The sequence below is a fragment of the Xiphophorus couchianus genome, chromosome 14 (assembly GCF_001444195.1).
Source record: "Xiphophorus couchianus chromosome 14, X_couchianus-1.0, whole genome shotgun sequence".
Classification (NCBI taxonomy): Eukaryota; Metazoa; Chordata; class Actinopteri; order Cyprinodontiformes; family Poeciliidae; genus Xiphophorus; species Xiphophorus couchianus.
This window is the reverse complement of record NC_040241.1, coordinates 18,251,556-18,273,593: the sequence shown is the minus strand read 5'-3', so window position 1 is coordinate 18,273,593 and position 22,038 is coordinate 18,251,556. Positions and strand designations below refer to the sequence as shown.

Sequence of the window (22,038 nt, the reverse complement as noted above, 5' to 3'; positions counted from 1 at the left end):
TCCGTGACGGTTTGTTTGGCTGTTGGCGTCCCTGAAATATCTGAGGAGGAAGAAAATGGCGTCTGGAACTAACAGCTGATCCGATAATAGATTTCTTGGGTGATCGACAATGAAGCTGAGGACCGCTTCAAGCTGCCTGGGGGATCCGCCCGACCCATCAAAGGTAAGTTAAGTCAAGCTTCTGTTCGACCCGCCATGTCTTCTGCGGGTTTGATGTTATGCTAACGCTCGTTGATGCTAACGCTGTTGAAGGCCTAAGCTTTTGGCATAAGCGTTGCTGGTTTGGTTTGATTCTCTGCTGAGAGTCAACGAGCTGAGAAGGATTCTGCTGTTGCAAATCATTATGTCTTTAGGGGTTTTTTTGTGCTGTGGTATTCATGGTTGGAAATCAGTTGTGATGTGAAAGAAAAATGGCTGCCAAGGATTTGGCAAATACATTTTAGAAACTGCAGGAAGGAACTCAGCTTAGTAAATTACTATAATAAAATTCATAGCATACCTATATATTCTTAGTGATCATTGAATGTGGCTGTGTTGACATAGTATAGCTGCATTAAGATAATTATCTTTTGGATATATATTATATGTTTTTGGGTAAAAATAGTGTCTTATTTTTGAAAATGCATACCTTTTTTATTTTTTGTATCTACTTAATATTTTGTTTTAAATTTAAAATACCTCTTTCAAAGACAGGGTCCATACTTTAATAAGTCAATAACTGAAACAAATTTAATTTATGTTCAACAATTTAAATTTAAATGTGAAAACCAGTTTTGTGTCAAAACATGCAGCCTCTTCAAATTTAATCTTGATTTCATTTAAAATAAAATCAAGTATCTTCTGTATCTTCAAATATCTTCTGCACTAGCTTTTTTGGAAAGTTTTCCTGTTAAAGGGAACTTTTTCCTCATCACGGTCACCACATTGATCCCCAATAGGAGGCATTGCTTAAACCTACTTTTATGAAATGTAAATAAATGGTTCAGTGTTGGGTTTGTTTGGAAGTCGTCCTGTTAAAAAGAAGTTCTTCTTTTTGAAAATTCTTCCTGTTAATCCTCTTATGACCATAATTGTAACTGGGCCACCTGGTATTTTTCTGATTTTATGGCTGTAAAATTCTCAAAAAATGTGCATTGAGTCTGTATTTTTGCTCTTTTTTTCCAGAACAACCTCAGCTTTCAGTATCTGATAGTTATTTAAAATTTATGTCTATTAAAAATGGTGACAGACAGTTTAAAGATAAAAACAAACAAATAATGGAATTGAAATTTAAAAGTTTATTACTGAACAAGAACTTCAAGATTACAGGGGCAAACAATTTCAACTTAACTATATTACATAAATGCTGAGAAAACTGAAGCCTGGCCTTCAATTTACAAGTTTTTATGCCTGTTTTTTATTAAATTATTTCAGGCGTTTTAATGTTTTTTTGTGGTATACTCTAAAGCAGTTCCTCTCCAGCTGGCAGCAGAGTAAGTGTAAATCACTTTTTACCAAAAGTGATTTTTATTTCCATCCATACTTCATCTAGCACACTTCAGGTTGAGAGGGGTGCTGGTACCCATCTGCAGGGGTCAAAGGGCAAGAGGAAGGGTACACACTTTACAGGTCACCAATCGCTTACTTAGCTGATTTTTTTCTTTCTTTCATTCTTTTTTTTTTTTTTTTTGTTGCCAAAAACAATTTTGGTAAAAATATTACTTAGGGCATACCAAAAGTGAGTTTGGCAAAAAACCCCCGAAACAAAACAAGCAGTTAGATTTAGAAAACCGCACCAACAAATATCTTCTCATGGGTCTTAGACCTGCTGGGGGCTAAGCACACCTAAAGGTCAGAACCTAGAATCGCCCCTGCCTACTACTAACTGCTGTAGAAACCCCCCCCCCCCCCCCCCCCCCAAAAAAAAACACCACTATGAACTTGTTGAAAAGCAAATATTCATGGAATGGTAGAAGCTAATAAAGTATTTAGAATATTTTAGCTGAATTTTCTGTATTTGAAAAACCTGAAAATAACTATATGAAACATTGAAAGCACAGTCACATACCATCTTTGATGATGTTGCTCAAGTGACAAAAATAATATAATCTTTTTATGGCGGTTAGCAAGCAACGTTTAGATGCGCACTACCACCATCTACTGGAATGGGTAGATGGGATGCTAAGCATATAAAAAACAACTATGTCCTCTCTGTCAAATTCATCTTAAGGTATTTTAATTGATGTAAAATTTCCAACTTTTAGGTAGCTGGCAGAGCTGGGAAAGACTAACCAGTTGCAGATTATTTGGTAGATTGAAACATTTATGTGCCTACCATCAGATTATAAATCACTTAAAAAAAACTTCCAAAGTCACCAAGTTATAAGAGTGAATATTTTTATTTTGTCTGATTTTAAATATTCCTCTCAAATATTAGCAAAAGGATAGTTAAAGCAAGAGAAGTGGAAGAACAACCCAACCACAATTCACCTACCCCAAGGAACCCAGCAGGGGGCGACAAAAGCATAGAAATGAGCTATCTCAAAATTCAGAAGTAAACTGAAACAGCATTTAACTGTGGGCAGCTGCATGTTTTGAGTTGAGACAGATGTTTTGTTATACTCTTGTGAGCAGGTAGAGGATTGGTGCACATTTGAACAAACACATGAATAAGGAGGGAAAGAGGGAAAAAAACCCACAGGGGTAATCAAATACTTTCTATTTAGTAAAATAATCACAGGATTAGACATGGTGGTTCAATCAACATATTTCTGAGACCGCAGTTAGATGATTTTATCCTCACATCTTAATAAAAGTGTCACTTTAATTCATAATAAGACAATTTGTCTTTTTAAGACTGAAACATGAAAGTATGTCTGAATGAAATTCAGTATGGTTTGATATGATACTAATCTTACAGCTTAGCATGACAAGAATAAAGAACATCAGGCAATATTTTATTTAGTAAAATGTGTGTCCTGTTCAACTTGTTTCTGTTTATTAAGCTGATTCAAATGTGAAGGAAACCCTCCTTACATAATTTTATATGTCCAAAACATATGGCCTCAAATAGTTAGTGTAGATCAGAACCCAAGCAGATGTTGCCAACTTGGATCTGGACTGACTGGGGTTATAAATCACATTAAACTGCATTAAAGTGTAGGTTGTAAAGCAATTCGAATAATGTTTGTATAGCAAAAACGAACATTATTCGAATTTGAAAACAAATAGTGTTGATTAAATTCTAATCTAACAGAGTAAAAAGAAAAAAGACGTTAAACTCAACAGAAACCCAACACAATATATACATAAAAAGATAATGACAGCAATCCTAATAAATTCCACTTATAAAAACAAAAAAAAAACCCATCTGAACCACTAATTAGACAAAAGAGTCATACATGATAAAATATTAATTAAGCAATGATAATTTTTTTCTAAGTAAATACATGTGGCTGATAATATATTCAATTTAAGAGAACAAAGACAGAAGTAAATATTCATTAAAGAAACTGGTCTGATCCACGATTTCATCCTTGGATTTTTTCATGGTTAGATGATGCGAACCTTCAGGGAAAACTGTGATAAACCATGAACTTTTAAGAACTGAAAAACAAATCACATTTTAAAGTTCTGAAAGTCATTTAAATTTATGTTGAATGATAGTTAAACCTAGAAAGATACAAACTTCAACAAAGGCTAGTCTCACCTCTACTAAAACATCTTCCATCTCTGAATCTGACAGTAGCGTCTGAGAATTTAATTGCAGTTTCATTCTAATAATGTAGCCTGTTGACACAAAAGACATAATTAAATGATTGTCAAAATATAACAATTTAAATGGCAATTTGGAGGATTTTCAATACAGTTCAGAAATGAACACTGGTGTAACAATGGTTTAATTTGGTGAACTCTTTAACACAACTATTACCATCTAGTTTCCAGTAAGAGAGAGAAAATTGAGCTAACTTGAAGCTTTTCGCATAGCTTTACTTTCAGGGATCTCATTGACTGCTGGCATTGACAGTTGATTATAAATCTTAAAAACTTAAATCAAATTTGGTGAGTAGGCTAATTTATTAAAGGGAAAAAATAACTGCAAGCATCTTACAGATGGATTTACTTACTTGGTTCTTTAGTTGAAGGTCAAGCAGATTCCAGCACAATGATGGTTGGCAACATAAAAACAAGAATATATTGGATGAATGAACATCAAACAATTCTGGCTTAAAGAAGATTTTAACTCATATGTTTATTGAAATATTAAAATAATTACTTTATTCAATTTGTGTCAGTTATTTTTTTCAATTTGAAATAAAACCATTTGGAGCAAAATCTACTACTCTAAGTTAAACAAAATGCAAAAGTTTTGTTTATGCATATTTTTGTCAGTGAAGTTAATATAACTAGGCAGTTTTTAAGTGCAAAGCACTTCCTCTGAAAGTCCACCTTTCCTGTTGCAGTTGACTTGTAAAAGTGCGGTTGCCAATTCTCAATTTCTATCCATTTATACATTATAAAGACGTAAATTATCTCACCAAGGAAAGCTACAAGTTGTACTCCACTGCTTCTGATGTTCTCAAACACAGAGAAGAGACTGAAAGTGTATTTGGTTCTAGGAATCAGAGATGAAACTGTGTGAGTTACTGGTCCATCTCCATCTGGTGGATTGATGTTTGTCTCTGTCCCATCAGACTGGAGAACAAAGCTGGTGTTGTCGTTGATTTTATTCCACTGCAGGGTGATGGTGCTCTTATATTGTCCTGATTTTTGAAATCCTTCTGCATTTTGAGGAGCTGATGTAGAAAAATGAGATGTTCAGAAATGGCACAGATTAGATTTTTGCATTTGGGTTTTCTTATATATTGTAGAGAATTATCTGTTCTCCATGCTGAGTTCTTGATATATGAGGTTAAAGAAGGATCAATGAGTTGAATTCATGAATTCCATTTATTAATGCCAAAATACAGCTGGTCCATTTCCCATGCCACGTTTAGGAATTAGAAGGACAAAATGGCAACCAAGAAGAGTTTGTGATCTCCTTTGTTAGCGTTTATATAAGCTATGCTCTAAAGAGGGTGTTGCCTAGTGTGTCATTCCCTCTAACCCTAGCTCTCATTTGTATTTCCTAACGTCATTTCCTTTAGGTTTAGCTTAGCAACTAGCTAACAGAAATAGAAGGAAAACACAGAATTATTTATTCTCAATATATATATGAGTTACCAGTATCTTAATTGTAACTCAGACAAAAAACATGTCCTGATCTATCAAACAATTATGCAGAGGGAATATACAATTGCTTTATGCCATCTATGTTGTAAACACATTATTGATCTTTCCATCGAATTTTTCACCTTACAAAACTATAACATGTATTATAAGGTTTCTATGGCCACGTATAAAGCAGCCATATGGATGACTGTTTTAAGTTTCCAGCCATCTATATAATTCTTTTAGACATCTTTAAGTCTTTCCCTGGGTTTTTCTCCCAAATGATCCAAACATAGTGGTCCAAGCCACCAGATCTGTCATCGAAATATCTTACCTGTGACAGCTGTCAGTTGCTGTCCACTGTTTCTCACATTCCCAATCACAGTGTAGAGAGTGAATGTGTATATAGTTCCAGCAGTCAGAGATGAGACTGTGTGAATTACTGTTGCAGCTCCATGTGCGGCATTGATGTTTGTCTCTGTGCCGTTATACTGGAGAACAAAGCTGGTGGTGGTGGCGCTCCACTGTAGAGTGATGCTGGTCTCACTTTGTGCCAGTACTAAGAAGGGTGGAATTTCTAACACAGATAAATACAACATGAATTACAATATAAATCATTATTTTTCTTTTACCAAATATAAATATGATGCTACACATTTGGTAGGAAGTAACTAAAATTACAAAAAATCTAACAATGAGTTGATTAGGGTTCATGTATGTGTGTGACCGTTGATAATTCTTTATAAATTGTTGCAATAAAACAGTACCTGCACAATATGCCAGCCAACATGCAGATGGCTGTTGAAGTTTGTAGACGTAGTATCCAGAACAAACTTTGATCTGGATAGTGTGTGAGGAAAAATGGCAGCAGGAACCCGACCAAGCGTTACATACAGTGCGAGTTACAATTTCATTAAGCTGGACTGGATGAGGCTCAGTTATCCATAAGGGAACATCGGCTCCACATCGGTCTTCTGCTACACATTTCTCTGGCATCCGAGCGCTGGTCTGACCCAAATAAAAGCGATACCAACCACTCCAGACAATGTTTCGGTCACAGTGTAAGATTGTTTGGTCTGTATTCTCTGTTGAACGCCATGCATCATTCACCACAGTGTAGGTGGCACAGGGGTCAAGGCATTGAACCACTCCACTGGTGGTGATGCACTCTGTTCCTGAAGCACAACACTGACAGCCAGTACAAGAAGCTTGGTCATCATCAAATACAACATGTGGAAAAAACAGAAGATAAACATTATAAGTTTAAAGATACCAAATACTTTTGTTTTTATTTTGACCTATCAGATTTTGAGAGAATATGAGTGAAGGGGTTTTCCTGAACCCAAGAATAGATTAGCGGCTAAGTAAAATCACAATATCTTCTATAATTATCACTAAATGCAATTCCACAGTCTGACAGGTACATGTTAAATCCAGTTGCAGACCGTTTTTCTACAGAGAATTAAGTCTCTGAAGATCTCTCTGATGTTTTCTGTGATCAGTGATCAGAAAGATCTCACTCCATTTCATTTTGAAACTGTTGCTCCTGTTAGGTTTAAAAAAACACACTGCAAATAAAACTCATTTAAGAAATTTTATGACCAATTTCACTTTGCTGTCCTTCAAAGGAGACTCATGTTTAATTGCTAAACAGCAGGTTTTACAGTAAGCTTAATGAGAAAATTATTCCATAAATCTTTTCTCAACCTCAACCTTCTTGAACGACGAACCAACAGACTGCAAATACAACTAACAGATTTCTGGTGAAAAAAAGTCTCTCTTTCATAATAAGATGTAAAATCTTACCAGCAGCTACAGAGACCAATGAAGTCGTTTGGAGAAAAACTGCCATCAAAACAGAAACAAAATGTGAAAACAGCAGATCAGTACATTTGAAATTAGACATTTACATATAATATATTAAAACAATTTGCTAAATGTCTGAATATTAGCAGAAAAAACATTTTCATATAACATTAAGCCAGTCAACTAAAATTAGTATACCGTTAAACTGTTAGAGAAATCAAAGTGGGACTTCATTTATTTGTTAGACAAGATCATAGTTAAATCCAGGTGCACCTGTATTGTAAACACACCGCTTAAATGTTTGACATCATGTAAAAGTTTAAACAAATCAGTCAGGCTATCATAAACACTATAAACAAATCTGCTTTGTCCTATGAACATTGTAAAGATGCTGAAGTAGTCTCATTTTCCAATATTGGCTAAAAAAACATTTAGCAAGGAAGCTCACATTATCCATTGACAAAATGAAGAAGCGAGATTATAGTTTGAAAATACACTCAGAAACTAATACCTTAATTTTTAGTGATAACTGAAGTGTTTTTTTTTTCAATATATTGGTATATCTGGAGAAAAAAGGTAGAATTTAATAAACATTTTCCCGCATCAATTGAAGAAATCACCTGAAAGTTATAGCTCAAAAACAAATGGGTCTTCTGAATGGAAAAAGACACTAATGATTTCTTTAGATTAACAAGAAAGGACAGCAAAGTTAATGTTTTGGAGTACCATCACAAAACCCTGGTGTAAGCCCAATATAAATAATTTGTTCAAACTATAAACAGAAGTTACACTAATAGAAAGTATAGATAATATTGATAATTCAAATGTAAATAAAAGTTGAGGAAAAGTTTGGACCCACAACTTCCTTACATTGAGGTGAAAGTGCCAATCACAATTTATGTGCATTTTCATGTACACCCCAAAAATGCACATGTACATTTTTATAGTGTACATGTGCAGTATGAAGATGTACATAGTACACATGCACATTTTCAACACATTACTTTGATTTGAACCTTTTTCTAAGGTTGCGTCTCTCTCAGTTTCCCACTGTGGAAGAAACTCTAAAAGAAAAAAGAATTTAAGAAATTAGAGTAAGAAAAACAACAGACACAAACCTGAGAGCCCAAACAGGATGAGCCTGTAATCCATCAGTCCAAGCTTGAAATAAAATAATGTATCAAGAAAATAAGTTCTACATCCAAACACTATAAATGCATTTCACTACACAGACAAGCGGATGACGGCTTCAAGACGTACATAGACGAAGTCTTGAGATGCTCTGCATGTTTAAAGGTGTTGCAGATGGGCGTGGCATTCATGGTAGAGATGCATCTCTTCCATGAATGCCACATATGTATATACTGTCACATTCCAGGATGTGTGACAGTAAAAGAATATGGATGAAAGCAGATCAGTGTCATTTGAGTTAGTAGAGTTCAACATTTCTAGAGTTCATAGAATGAGCAGCTGCATCATTCAATGTGTTTTATCACCAACATTGTAGTTTGTTAGACTAAACGTTGAGTGTCTGACCAGGCGGTCAACAGTTTAGGAGAAACATAGGGGACTGTACTCTGATCATGTCTTTTTACCCAAACATGTCAGACTTCAAGTAAAGACTGGAGGCATCCCTGCTAAAACACAGTTCAATCAAATGATTGCGTTATCTCTTCAGCATCCAACTAAGTTTAGCAAAGATCTGATAAGAAATTAATTCATTTCAGTTGTACTTTAGCAGGGATGCATCTAAAACCAGCAGGACAGCAGCTCTTGAGAACTATGATGGGAGACTTGTTGGCATAAAGTTACTAGTTAAAGTTACTGTCAGTGGAATTTGTGCTAGTGTAGGTTTGGTTTAGTGATTTAGTGGGACAGATTTGCATTCACACAGCAGCTGAATGTGACCTAAATCCTACGCAACACAGAGGGAGATGGAAGAAAACAGTCAGTTTTGTCTGACCACATGTTCTCTCTAAAACTGGTCAATTGCTGGTTCTTTTGTATTTTCTTGGTAATTTCCAAATATTGACCTAAAACTGGTGTGATGGCCACACAGTCAGTGACCCCACATGCCAACACCTTTCCACTTTAAGTTTTCATAATCATATCACACCTACTGCAGCACAAAATATATGTCTTCTTTGTTCATATTTTCAGTAGTTTGACAATCTTAAAAAATTTTTGTTCTAACTATAGTGCACACAATCAGTTAACTTCTGCATATTTAGATCTGTGAAGCATCTTTTTAATGTTGTGTTTTCCTGTTTTGGTAGAGCTGTAGAGAAGTTTCTCATCACATCACATCAGACTGGATCCAAATGCATTATATGCAAAGATGTACCTACTAGAATTTGAGCATGCATGAGTTTGGTATAAAATGTTGCCAACTAAAGTATATGAAACATTATTATCAAATGCAATAGATTATAGGAACATTTCAGTTTGGGTTGCAAGTCCCACTTTAAAAACTGGGGACAAAACAAGAGAAGTTGGGAATAACAGCGCTAACATTCTTTGGGATCTCCAGATCAAGCTTTATAAAAACAAAATAGAAAAAAAAGATAGGCAGCCAACTGGAAACTGTGGCAGCTGTGAACGATGTAGCAATCTGAAGCAACAGCAACATAAAAAAGAAACATGAAAATCTTAGAAATGCCTAGGGCACAACGAGGAAACTGCAAAGTTGTGGAATGTCGAGGCTTTAGCAGTACAGCTGAGACTGGGACCTCAAAACCACAGAGAAAGGCTTCATCAGATTTCACCACCAACATCTGAGATCTCTTTAATTACAGAACAGCACAACCATCTAGAACCGTTAAGTTCCAGAGAACCTAGAGAACCCAAGCTTTAAGTATAGATGACATGGTAATGGAGTCTATTTTGTATCACCACTGTAACTGATGCTGTAGATCATACTTTCTTGTGAAATGGATCTGCCATAGATAACTTGGAAAAATGAAAGTAAAGAAGCACCTTACACTGTGCAGGTGATATTAGAGCAAGCAAGAACAATGCACAGTGTGCCTAGTTCCATTTGCCTTTGTATATATAAGCGTTGGACATTTACAAATTTCTGTGCAAAGAAGATAAGAAACTTTGCAATTCAAAGCAGAAAGTGTGAATGAAGCACCTTGTGAAAGAACAAAAACAGTGCTGCAGCCTAGAACATGAGATCGAAACAAGATATTTCTGAAACCAATGTTTTTGTTCTTCACACGGAAAGCCGTGAATTTGCAATTTAAGACGCTACAGTTTTTTATGTCTTTGTTGCCCCCTGTTGGGCTTGTTGGGTGACTGATTTGTGGTTGTTTTTCCTTTCTCTTGATTTAACTGATAATTCTGAGTAACATAAATTGATACAGAGGAATCAAGAATGTTTTTGAAGTGGATTATAATCTGATTATAAACACAACTAAGGAGTTTTTGAAATAATTAGTTGCTATGTTAAGGAGGGGGAAGCAGATTATTTCAGACAGCTGAAATATTTGGTTCCCTCCACATAGCATTGGTAATTAAAGAGCAAATGTTTTCAAATTCTCAGTGATGGTTGTGTGTGATGGTACTTCTAAGCGACCTAAACCTCAAAATTATTGGTTAATTCTTGTCCTAATGGAAAATAAAACATTATGAAGTGTGAGATTCAGGCTGAAATATTGTGTTCCTCTAAAAGCACTTATTTTCTCCTTTGAAAGGAGAGGAACTTTGTTTTCATACATCTCAATAAGGCATTTAGTACAAATGCAATGACTTATTATTCTAGACCAATAAACAACATTTACAATAAAAAATAGCAACTGGAAATATCTATTATCCAGTAATGTGTCATATTTTACATTAGAATGGGATTTGCCAGAAAGCCTACAAATTTTTCGGTAAGTTAAATTTTTCGTGTCCTGCTATCAACTAAATTCCATATAAAAAATTACAAATACACACAATGTGTTGAAAAAAAGTGTTTAGTGACTAACATGTCAGGCTGAAGTGAAGATGACAAAAGTTGGAAAAAGTATCAGATTCTCTTAAAAAAAAAACCCACAAAACTTGTTTGAAGAACTTTGCACAAAAACAAGTTTATTTATTCGTTTTAGAGTTTTGTTATTGTTGTTTGGTTGCTGTCGATTAAATGGAAAGTTACAACCTTGACGTGATTATGCGAGTCATATTGCAGAGAATCAAAACTGGTCGGATCCGCCCTTTTGACTGCGGTGCACGTTCCCGACGAATGGGGAAAAGATTTTCACAGGGGGATAGAATTTCGCTTGACACCGGTCCGTGGGGGCCAATGAATGACCTGCATATTTTATTTGTGTCTCTGTCATCTGATTCAAATGCCTGCCTCCTCTGCATGCTATCATGTTTCAATGAGTGCATTTATTCAAGTCAGGTTTTTGGCAGAAGGGAAACACCTGAGGACCGGCTTTGAGAAACACTGCCTTAAAGTGAGTAATGGGTGACAGTTGCACCCTTGAAGCAAAGTGTGCACATGGATACCATTTCTACTTGGCTCTGTGGTGACGGCATGCAGCGGACTCCCGCATGTTATCGTTTGGGGGGTCTGTGTCTCTTCCAAACGCTGTGCTTTTCCATAGTTTCATCCAGGTAAGGAGAACTCATCAGGCGCAGGTTGAGCCCTTACCTAAATTATGCTAAATTGCTAATTGATGACAGTTGACGACAGCAAGAAGAAACAGCAGTAGTGAGACAAAACTCTGCAGTGGGATACAGTCAATAACAATGTCAGCATCATCCTCCAATATAATGAAACAGAGTTGAATATAGCACCACCTGCTGGACAACAACCATTACTTCTGACAGTTTCATCTCTCACTGCTGGAACTAGATACACATTCACTCCCTTCTCTGTGTTTATGAATGTTAGAAGCAGTGGTGTAAACATCACCATTGCTACTGGTAAGCAGTAATGTAATTTGCTTATTATGTACACATGTATTGTGCAACGCATGTTATAGAGCATCTGTGACATGTATCTTATCAGCAAGATATGTAAAATCTATCTTATTTTTCGGCATAGATCTTCAAAATGCAAAAGGCTTCAGAACAAGATGAGAGCAGCATCACTCTGCAGTGGAACAAATTAACAACAGCACCAGCTTTGTTCTCCAGTTTAATGGATCAGAGACAAACATCCAGACCAACACACTCGCACTAAATTGCGTTGGCTTCAATTTAAACCTTGGGAATGTTATGATAGATTTGCATTTTTCTATTTCGCAACTTAGTAGTCGACACTAATATAAAATAAAATAAAATTGGCACACATTAGAAAATAGTTTTTTAAACTTTTAATATTTTCAGAAATACAAATCATGGATAAAAGACTACTTTTCATCTTCATCACAGGTTTGTACCTTTTTGTTTTATTGATAAATCAGTTTAAATTGTAGAATAAAATATAGTTTGAACTCTTTCTAGAGCTTTTGAGTAGTATTAAAGGATGGTAAATCTACTTGGGTAGATTTTTATAGATCCTATAAAAACTTTTTTATTGACTATAAAGCAGAAACCTAGGGTGCACCTTTAAGGTGAGCTATCAAGTATTTTAATTTAAAGTTGTTATTGCTTACACAATTATTTCAACTTTTTAATAAGTTAAACATTATTATTAAACTGACTTTTGATGATGTTTCTGCGTTACCTTTCTTGCCATGTCAAATTTCTTGATTTTTATCTGTTTTGGTTCTCCAAACATGCTGTTCCTCAACCTGATTATTTTCTGTTTCAGGAGCTAAGTTCAGCATCGCCTTTGCCCAAACTTGCCAGTATTACTTTGTAAACATGTCTCTGGATTGGACCCGCGCTCAAAGTGTCTGCAGACGTGATTACACGGACTTGGCCACTATAGAAACCACAGCTGATGTTGATGGTGTTCTCAATACCATGTCAAACTACACACGTTGGTTCCCAAATCTGTATATATTAAAAAAAAAAATGTTTTTCCAAAGCTGGAATACTTAAAGAAAATAAAATATTTGAGGGCTTATATTTCTGTGCTTCTTTTATAAGTAATGAACCTGTTTTGTTTGTTTTAACAGGCAAGGCTTGGATAGGTCTCTATGATGAGCTGTACAACAGCTGGAAATGGTCTCTAGATGACGGCAGTTTCTATGGCGATGGAGAGTATACATTCAGAAACTGGTATCCAGGCTCACCCAATGACCTCTATGGACCACAGCTCTGCGTCAGACTTTTTCCAGTGAATACTGACTCTTTGCGCAGATGGGACGACCGTCAGTGTTCGGTTAGGTACTCCTGCATTTGAGTGTCTAAAATGCAGGACTTACCTTTAAGCCGTGATCGTCCTGGGCGATGTGGGCTGCAGAATACACACATTCACAGAAAAGTCTTTTTGATGAGTTGATGCAGATGGGTGTAGTTTTGACATCTACAGTCATCAAGTTGATGCAAAATACAAACAATTTTCTTTAAATGTTTTCCTTGTACTTGAACAAGAATGAGTATGTGCTAACACCAAACTAAACCTGGGACTTAAACTACATCCTGGTTAGATCTAATGAGACATTCTGTTGTGTCATCAGTACTACTGAGGAGCACAGCAGGAGGTTTGAATATTTTAAAATACCTTTTTATTTACTTATTCATTCTTTGTTTACTATTTAAACATTGACAAGTGAGAGCCTTGTCATAGTCCAGCTTGCATAAAAAATAAAGTTGATTTTGGGACAAAAACATTACCTGCTACTACCTGCACCACCACTTTGAACTTGTTGAAAAGCAAATATTCACGGAATGATAGAAGCTGATAAAGTACTTAGAATATTTTAGCTGAATTTTCTGTATTTGAAAAACCTGTAAATAACTATGAAACATTGAAAGCACAGTCACATACCGTCTTTGATGTTGCTCAAGTGACAAAAATCAGATAATCTTTTTATGACAGTTAGCATGCAACGTTTAGATGCGCACTACCGCCATCTACTGGAATGGAGTGTGGATCAGGATGCTAAGCATATAAAAAACTGTTCTGTCAAATTCTTCTTAAGGTATTTTAATTGATGTAAAATTTCCAGCTTTTAGGTAGCTGGCAGAGCTGGGAAAGACTAATCAGTTGCAGATTGTTTGGTAGATTGAAACACTTATGTTCAGTTAGCCTACCATCAGATTATAGACCACTTAGAAAAAACTTCCAATGTCACCAAGTTATGAGTGAATATTTTTATTTTGTCTGATTTTAAATATTCCTCTCAAATATTAGAAAATGGATAGTTAAAGCAAGAGAAGTGAAAAACAACCCAACCACAACTCACCTACCCCAAGGAACCCAGCAGGGGGCGACAAAAGCATAGAAATGAGCTATCTCAAAATTCAGAAGTAAACTGAAAGAGCATTTAACTGTGGGCAGCTGCATATTTTGAGTTGAGACAGATGTTTTGTTGTACTCTTGTGAGCAGGTAGAGGATTGGTGCACATTTGAACAAACACATGAACAAGGAGGGAAAGAGAGAAAAAAACCCACAGGGGTAATCAAATACTTTCTATTTAGTAAAATAATCACAGGATTAGACATGATGGTTCAATCAACATATTTCTGAGACCGCAGTTAGATGATTTTATCCTCACATCTTAATAAAAGTGTCACTTTAATTCATAATAAGACAATTGGTATTTTTAAGACTGAAACATGAAAGTATGTCTGAAAGAAATTCAGTATGGTTTGATATGATACTAATCTTACAGCTTAGCATGACAAGAATAAAGAACATCAGGCAATATTTTATTTAGTAAAATGTGTGTCCTGTTCAACTTGTTTCTGCTTATTAAGCTGATTCAAAGTGTGAAGGAAACCCTCCTTACATAATTTTATATGTCCAAAACACATGGTTTAATAATGTTTGTATAGCAAAAACAAACATTATTCGAGTTTGAAAACAAATAGTGTTGATTAAATTCTAATCTGACAGAGTAAAAAGAAAAAAGACGTTAAACTCAACAGAAACCCAACACAATATATACATAAAAATATAATGACAGCAATCCTAATAAATTCCACTTATAAAAACAAAGCAAAAAACCCATCTGAACCACTAGTTAGACAAGAGTCATACATGATAAAATATTAAGCAATGATAATTATTTTCTAAGTAAATACATGTGACTGATAATATATTCAATTTAAGAGAACAAAGACAGAAGTAAATATTCATTAAAGAAACTGGACTGATCCACGATTTCATCCTTGGATTTCTTCATGGTTTGATGATGCGAACCTTCAGGGAAAACTGTGATAAACCATGAACTTTGAAGAACTGAAAAACAAATCACATTTTAAAGATCTGAAAGTCATTTAAATTTATGTTGAATGATAATTAAACCTAAAAAGATACACACTTCAACAAAGGCTAGTCTCACCTCTAATAAAACATCTTCCATCTCTGAATCTGACAGTAGCGTCTGAGAATTTAATTGCAGTTTCATTCTAATAATGTAGCCTGTTGACACAAAAAGACATAATTAAATGATTGTTAAAATATAACAATTTGCATGGCAATTTGGGGGATTTTCAATACAGTTCAGAAATGAACACTGGTGTAACAATGGTTTAATTTGGTGAACTCTTTAACACAACTATTACCATCTAGTTTCCAGTAAGAGAGAGAAAATTGAGCTAACTTGAAGCTTTTCGCATAGCTTTACTTTCAGGGATCTCATTGACTGCTGGCATTGACAGTTGATTATAAATCTTAAAAACTTAAATCAAATTTGGTGAGTAGGCTAATTTATTAAAGGGAAAAAATAACTGCAAGCATCTTACAGATGGATTTACTTACTTGGTTCTTTAGTTGAAGGTCAAGCAGATTCCAGCACAATGATGGTTGGCAACATAAAAACAAGAATATATTGGATGAATGAACGTCAAACAATTCTGGGGTAAAGAAGATTTTAACTCATATGTTTATTGAAATATTAAAATAATTACTTTATTCAATTTGTGTCAGTTATTTCTTTAAATATGAAATAAAACCATTTGAAGCAAAATCTACTTCTCTAAGTTAAACAAAATGCAAAAGTTTTGTTTATGCATATTTTTGTCAGTGAAGTTAATATAACTAGGCAGTTTTTATGTGAAAAGCACTTCCTGTGAAAGTCCACCTTTCCTGTTGCAGTTGACTTGTAAAAGTGCGGTTGCCAATGCTCAATTTCTATCCATTTATACATTATAAAGACTTAAATTATCTCACCAAGGAAAGCTACAAGTTGTACTCCACTGCTTCTGATGTTCTCAAACACAGAGAAGAGATTGAAAGTGTATTTGGTTCTAGGAATCAGAGATGAAACTGTGTGAGTTACTGGTCCATCTCCGTCTGGTGGATTGATGTTTGTCTCTGTCCCATCAGACTGGAGAACAAAGCTGGTGTTGTCGTTGATTTTATTCCACTGCAGGGTGATGGTGCTCTTATATTGTCCTGATTTTTGAAATCCTTCTGCATTTTGAGGAGCTGATATAGAAAAATGAGATGTTCAGAGATGTTCGTCCCAATGATTTACACTGGTGGCTTGGACTAGTGACTCACTTTTGATGCTTTCTTTGCATCAAAAGCCGTCAGCTTTTGAGAAACAGTGACTCTCCAGTTTCTGAAATATCTTACCAGTAACAGCTTCAAATTGTACTCCACTGCTTCTGACGTTCTCAAACACAGAGAAGAGAGTGAATGTGTATTTTTTTCCAGCAGTGAGAGATGAGACAGTGTGGATCACTGGTCCATCTCCAACTGATGCATTGATGTTTGTCTCTTTGCCATCATACTGAAGAACAAAGCCGATGTTATTGTTGATTTTATTCCACTGCAGCGTGATGCTGCTCTCATTTTGTTCTGTCTTCGTAAATCCTGCTGCATTTTGAGGAGCTGATATAGAAAGAGGAGATGTTCAGAAATGGCACAATTTAGATTTCTGCAATTGGGTTTTCTTGTATATCTATGAGTCACCAGTATCTGAATTCTAGCTCAGACAAAAACTATGTCCAGGTCAATCAATCAGTTATGTCGAGCAGAGGGAATATACGATTGCTTTTTGCCATGTATGTTGTAAACACATTATTGATCTTTCCATCATATCTTCTCACCTTACAAGTTGTTCTATATTTGTAGCCATCTATATAATCATTTTACTGTAAATTCCAGACTATAAGTCGTTACTTTCCCCCCCCTCATTTTTTAACCACTGCAGCCTACTCAAAGATCCGGCTAATGCATGTTCATTTTTATTTTTTTCATCCCACCAAAAACGTTTTTCAGTAACAGTAGACCGATCAAATTGATGAGTAGCTCACAGAGGTCCAATGCAATAACTAAAAGCACATTCACTCAAACAAAGATACAGAGACTTCCATTGGGCTCGTGATATCATAAATATGGATGAAGTACCTCTGACCCCACAAGAGGATATAGTAGAATGTTATTCATGCACTGTTTAGTAAAAAAGCATAAGCAACGTAATTTGTGTTACTGATTCTTACATATATTTAAAGGTAGCTATCTTCAAGGAGTGTTCGAAAAACAACATTTAGGTATGTATTTGTTTATGTTACCATATGGATTCAATTAAAAGTTAAAAAATCCTCAATATCTTTCTGAGTAAACATCTGATATTACAATGTACAAGCACAACATTTATTTTCTTTCTAAAATTGCTACAGAGCGCACCTTTAGTCTGGAATTTACATCTAGATGTCTATAAGTCTTTTCCAGGATTTTCTCCCATTTGTACCTCATCCAAATGATCCAAACATAGTGGTCCAGGCCATGAAAGCTGTCTGTTTTTTATGCAAAAAAGCAGTGACTCTCAGTCTGAAATGTCTTACCTGTGACAGCTATCAGTTGCTGTCCACTGCTTCTGATGTTCTCAAACACAGAGAAGAGAGTGAATGTATATTGAGTTCCAGCAGTCAGAGATGAGACTGTGTGGATCACTGGTCCATCTCCATCTGGTGCATTGATGTTTGTCTCTGTGATACCATACTGAAGAACAAAACTGGTGTTCTTGATTTTATTCCACTGCAGGGTGATGCCGGTCTCATTTTGTCCTGACTTTGTAAATCCTTCTGCATTTTGAGGAGCTGATGCAGATAAATGAGATGTTCAGAAATGGCGCAGTTTAGATTTTTGCAGTTGAGTTTTCTTATACTAGTTCCCTGCATCTTGTAGCTCAGACAAAAAAACAACACCCCCCCTCCCAAAAAAAACAAACATGTCCTAGTCAATGACACAATTATGTAGAGCAGAGGGAATATATGATTGCTTTTTGCCATCTATGTTGTAAACACATTATTGATCTTTCCATTGCATTTTTCGCCTTACAAAACTATTACACTTTGTTTTATGTTTTCAGCCATCTATATAATTTTTTTAGACATCTTTAAGTCTTTGCCTGGGTTTTCTCCCAAATGATCCAAACATAGTGGTCCAAGCCACCAGATCTGTCATTGAAATATCTTACCTGTGACAGCTGTCAGTTGCTGTCCACTGTTTCTCACATTCCCAATCACAGTGTAGAGAGTGAATGTGTATATAGTTCCAGCAGTCAGAGATGAGACTGTGTAAGTTACTGATCCATCTGCGGAATTGATGTTTGTCTCTGTGCCGTTACACTGGAGAACAAAGATGGTGGTGGTCGCGCTCCACTGTAGAGTGATGCTGGTCTCACTTTGTGCCAGTACCAAGAAGGGTGGAATTTCTAACACAGATAAATACAACATGAATTGAAATATAAATCATTATTTTTTCTTTTACCAAACATAACGATTATGCTACACATTTGGTTCGGTCAAGAAAATAACTGAAATTTCTAAAAATGTAACGATCAGTTAATTAGGGTTCATGTATGTGTGTGGGCGCGTGTGTGTGCACATTGAAATCATCTGGTTATAAAAAGAAAACAGATCATTTTTAATTTTTTGTAAATTATTACCATAAAACAGTACCTGTACAATATGCCAGATTGCACGAAATTGGTAGTTGAACTTTGTAGACGTAATATCCTGAACAAAGTTTGATCTGGATGGTGTTTGAGGCAAAAGTAAAGCAGGAACCTGACCAGGCACCAAACACATTGCGAGTTACAATCTCATTAAGCTGGACTGGATGAGCCCCATTTATCCATAAAGGAGCATGAGTTCCACATCTTTGTTCTGCTACACATTTCTCTGGCATCCGAGCGCTGGTCTGACCCATATAAAAGCGATACCAACCACTCCAGACAATGTTTCGGTCACAGTGTAAGATTGAATTATCCGTGTTCTCTGTTGAACGCCATGCATCATTCACCACAGTGTAGGTGGCACAGGGGTCAAGGCATTGAACCACTCCACTGGTGGTGATGCACTCTGTTCCTGAAGCACAACACTGACAGCCAGTACAAGAAGCTTGGTCATCATCATGTACAACATGTGGAAAAAACAGAAAAACATTATAAGTTTAAAGATACCAAATACTTTTGTTTTTATTTTGACTTATCAGATTTTGAGAGAATATGAGTGAAGGGGTTTTCCTGAACCCAAGAATAGATTAACGGCTAAGTAAAATCATAATATCTTCCATAATTATCACTAAATGCAATTCCACAGTCTGACAGGTACATGTTAAATCCAGTTGCAGACCGTTTTTCTACAGAGACTTAAGTCTCTGAAGATCTCTCTGATGTTTTCTGTGATCAATGATCAGAAAGATCTCACTCCATTTCATTTTGAAACTGTTGCTCCTGTTAGGTTTAAGAAACCACACTGCAAATAAAACTCATTTTAAGAAATTTTATGACCAATTTCACTTTGCTGTCCTTCAAAGGAGACTCATGTTTAATTGCTAAACAGCAAGCTTTACAGTAAGCTTAATGAGAAAATTATTCCATAAATCTTTTCTCAACCTCAACCTTCTTGAACGACGAACCAACAGACTGCAAATACAACTAACAGATTTCTGGTGAGAAAAAGTCTCTCTTTCATAAGATGTAAAGTCTTACCAGCAGCTACAGAGACCAATGAAGTCGTTTGGAGAAAAACTACCATCAAGACAGAAACAAAATTTGAAAACAGCAGATCAATATATTTGAAATTAGACATTTACATATGATATATTAAAACAATTTGCTAAATGTCTGAATAATAGCAGAAAAAAAAATTTCATGTAACTTTAAGCAAGTCAACTAAAATTAGTATACCGTTAAACTGTTAGAGAAATCAAAGTGGGACTTCATTGATTTGTTTGACAAGATCATAGTTAAATCCAGGAGCACCTGTATTGTAAACACACCGCTTAAATGTTTGACATCATGTAAAAGTTTAAACAAATCAGTCAGGCTATCATAAACACTATAAACAAATCTGTTTTGTCCTATGAACATTATAAAGATGCTGAAGTAGTCTCATTTTCCAATATTGGCTAAAAAAACATTTAGCAAGGAAGCTCACATTATCCATTGACAAAATGAAGAAGCCAGATTATAGTTTGAAAATGCACTCAGAAACAAATACCTCATTTTTTTTAGTAATAACAGAAGTTTTTTTTTCTCAATATATTGTTATATCTGGAGAAAAAATGTGGAATTTAATAAACATATTCCAGCATCAGTTGAAGAAATCATCCTGAAAGTTATAGCTCAAAATTGGTCTTCTGAATGGAAAACGACACTAATGATTTTTTTAGATCATCAAGAAAGGACAGCAAAGTCAATGTTTTGGAGTAGCCATCAAAAACCCTGATGTAAGCCCAAGAGAAATAATTTGTTCAAACTATAAACAGAAGTTACACTAATAGAAATTATAAATAATATTGATAATTCTAATGTAAATAAAAGTTGAGGAAAGGTTTTAACCCACGACTTCCTTGCATTGAGGTGAAAGTGCCAATCACACTTCATGTGCATTTTCTTGTACACCCCAAAAATGCACATGTACATTTTCATAGTATACATGTGCAGTAGGAAGATGTACATAGTACACATGCACATTTTCAACACGTTACTTTGATTTGAACCTTTTTCTAAGGTTGCTTCTCTCTCAGTTTCCCACTGTGGAAGAAACTCTAAGAGAAAAAAGAATTTAAGAAGTTAAAGTAAGAAAAACAACAGACACAAACCTGAGAGCCCAAACAGGATGAGCCTGTAATCCATCAGTCCAAGCTTGAAATAAAATAAAGTATCAAGAAAATATGTTCTACATCCAAACACTATAAATGCATTTCACTACACAGACAAGCGGATGACGGCTTCAAGGCTTCAAGACATACATAGACGAAGTCTTGAGATGCTCTGCATGTTTAAAGGTGCTGCAGATGGGCGTGGCATTCATGGTAGAGATGCATCTCTTCCATGAATGCCACATATGTATATACTGTCACATTCCAGGATGTGTGACAGTAAAAGAATATGGATGAAAGCAGATCAGTGTCATTTGAGTTAGTAAAGTTCAACATTTCTAGAGTTCATAGAAAGAGCAGTTGTATCATTCAATGTGTTTTATCACCAACATTGTAGTTTGTTAGACTAAACGTTGAGTGTCTGACCAGGCGGTAAACAGTTTAGGAGAAGCATAGGGGACTGTACTCTGATCATGTCTTTTTACCCAAACATGTCAGACTTCAAGTAAAGACTGGAGGCATCCCTGCTAAAACACAGTTCAATCAAATGATTGCGTTATCTCTTCAGCATCCAACTAAGTTTAGCAAAGATCTGATGATAAGAAATTAATTCATTTCAGGTGTACTTTAGCAGGGATGCATCTAAAACCAGCAGGACAGCAGCTCTCGAGAACTATGATGGGAGACTTGTTGGCATAAAGTTACTAGTTAAAGTTACTGTCAGTGGAATTTGTACTAGTGTAGCTTTGGTTTAGTGATTTAGTGGGACAGATTTTTGCATTCACACAGCAGCTGAATGTGACCTAAATCCTATGCAAAACAGGGGGAGATGGAAGAAAACAGTCAGTTTTGTCTGACCACATGTTCTCTCTAAAACTGGTCAATTGCTGGTTCTTTTGTATTTTCTTGGTAATTTCCAAATATTGACCTA

At 35.5% G+C, this 22,038-nt stretch overlaps 1 protein-coding gene across 1 annotated transcript; it reads right to left on the bottom strand.

The window, feature by feature from the left end:
- Positions 1-3,531: 3,531 nt before the first annotated feature.
- Positions 3,532-21,141, bottom strand: LOC114157880 (uncharacterized). The gene is made up of 8 exons (XM_028039051.1): positions 21,108-21,141; positions 18,959-19,399; positions 5,958-6,398; positions 5,525-5,767; positions 4,518-4,775; positions 4,107-4,112; positions 3,689-3,768; positions 3,532-3,585 (listed from the first exon to the last, which is right to left on the bottom strand). Exons 1-8 carry the CDS (start codon positions 21,139-21,141, stop codon positions 3,532-3,534), a joined length of 1,557 nt encoding a protein of 518 aa, XP_027894852.1.
- Positions 21,142-22,038: the final 897 nt, after the last annotated feature.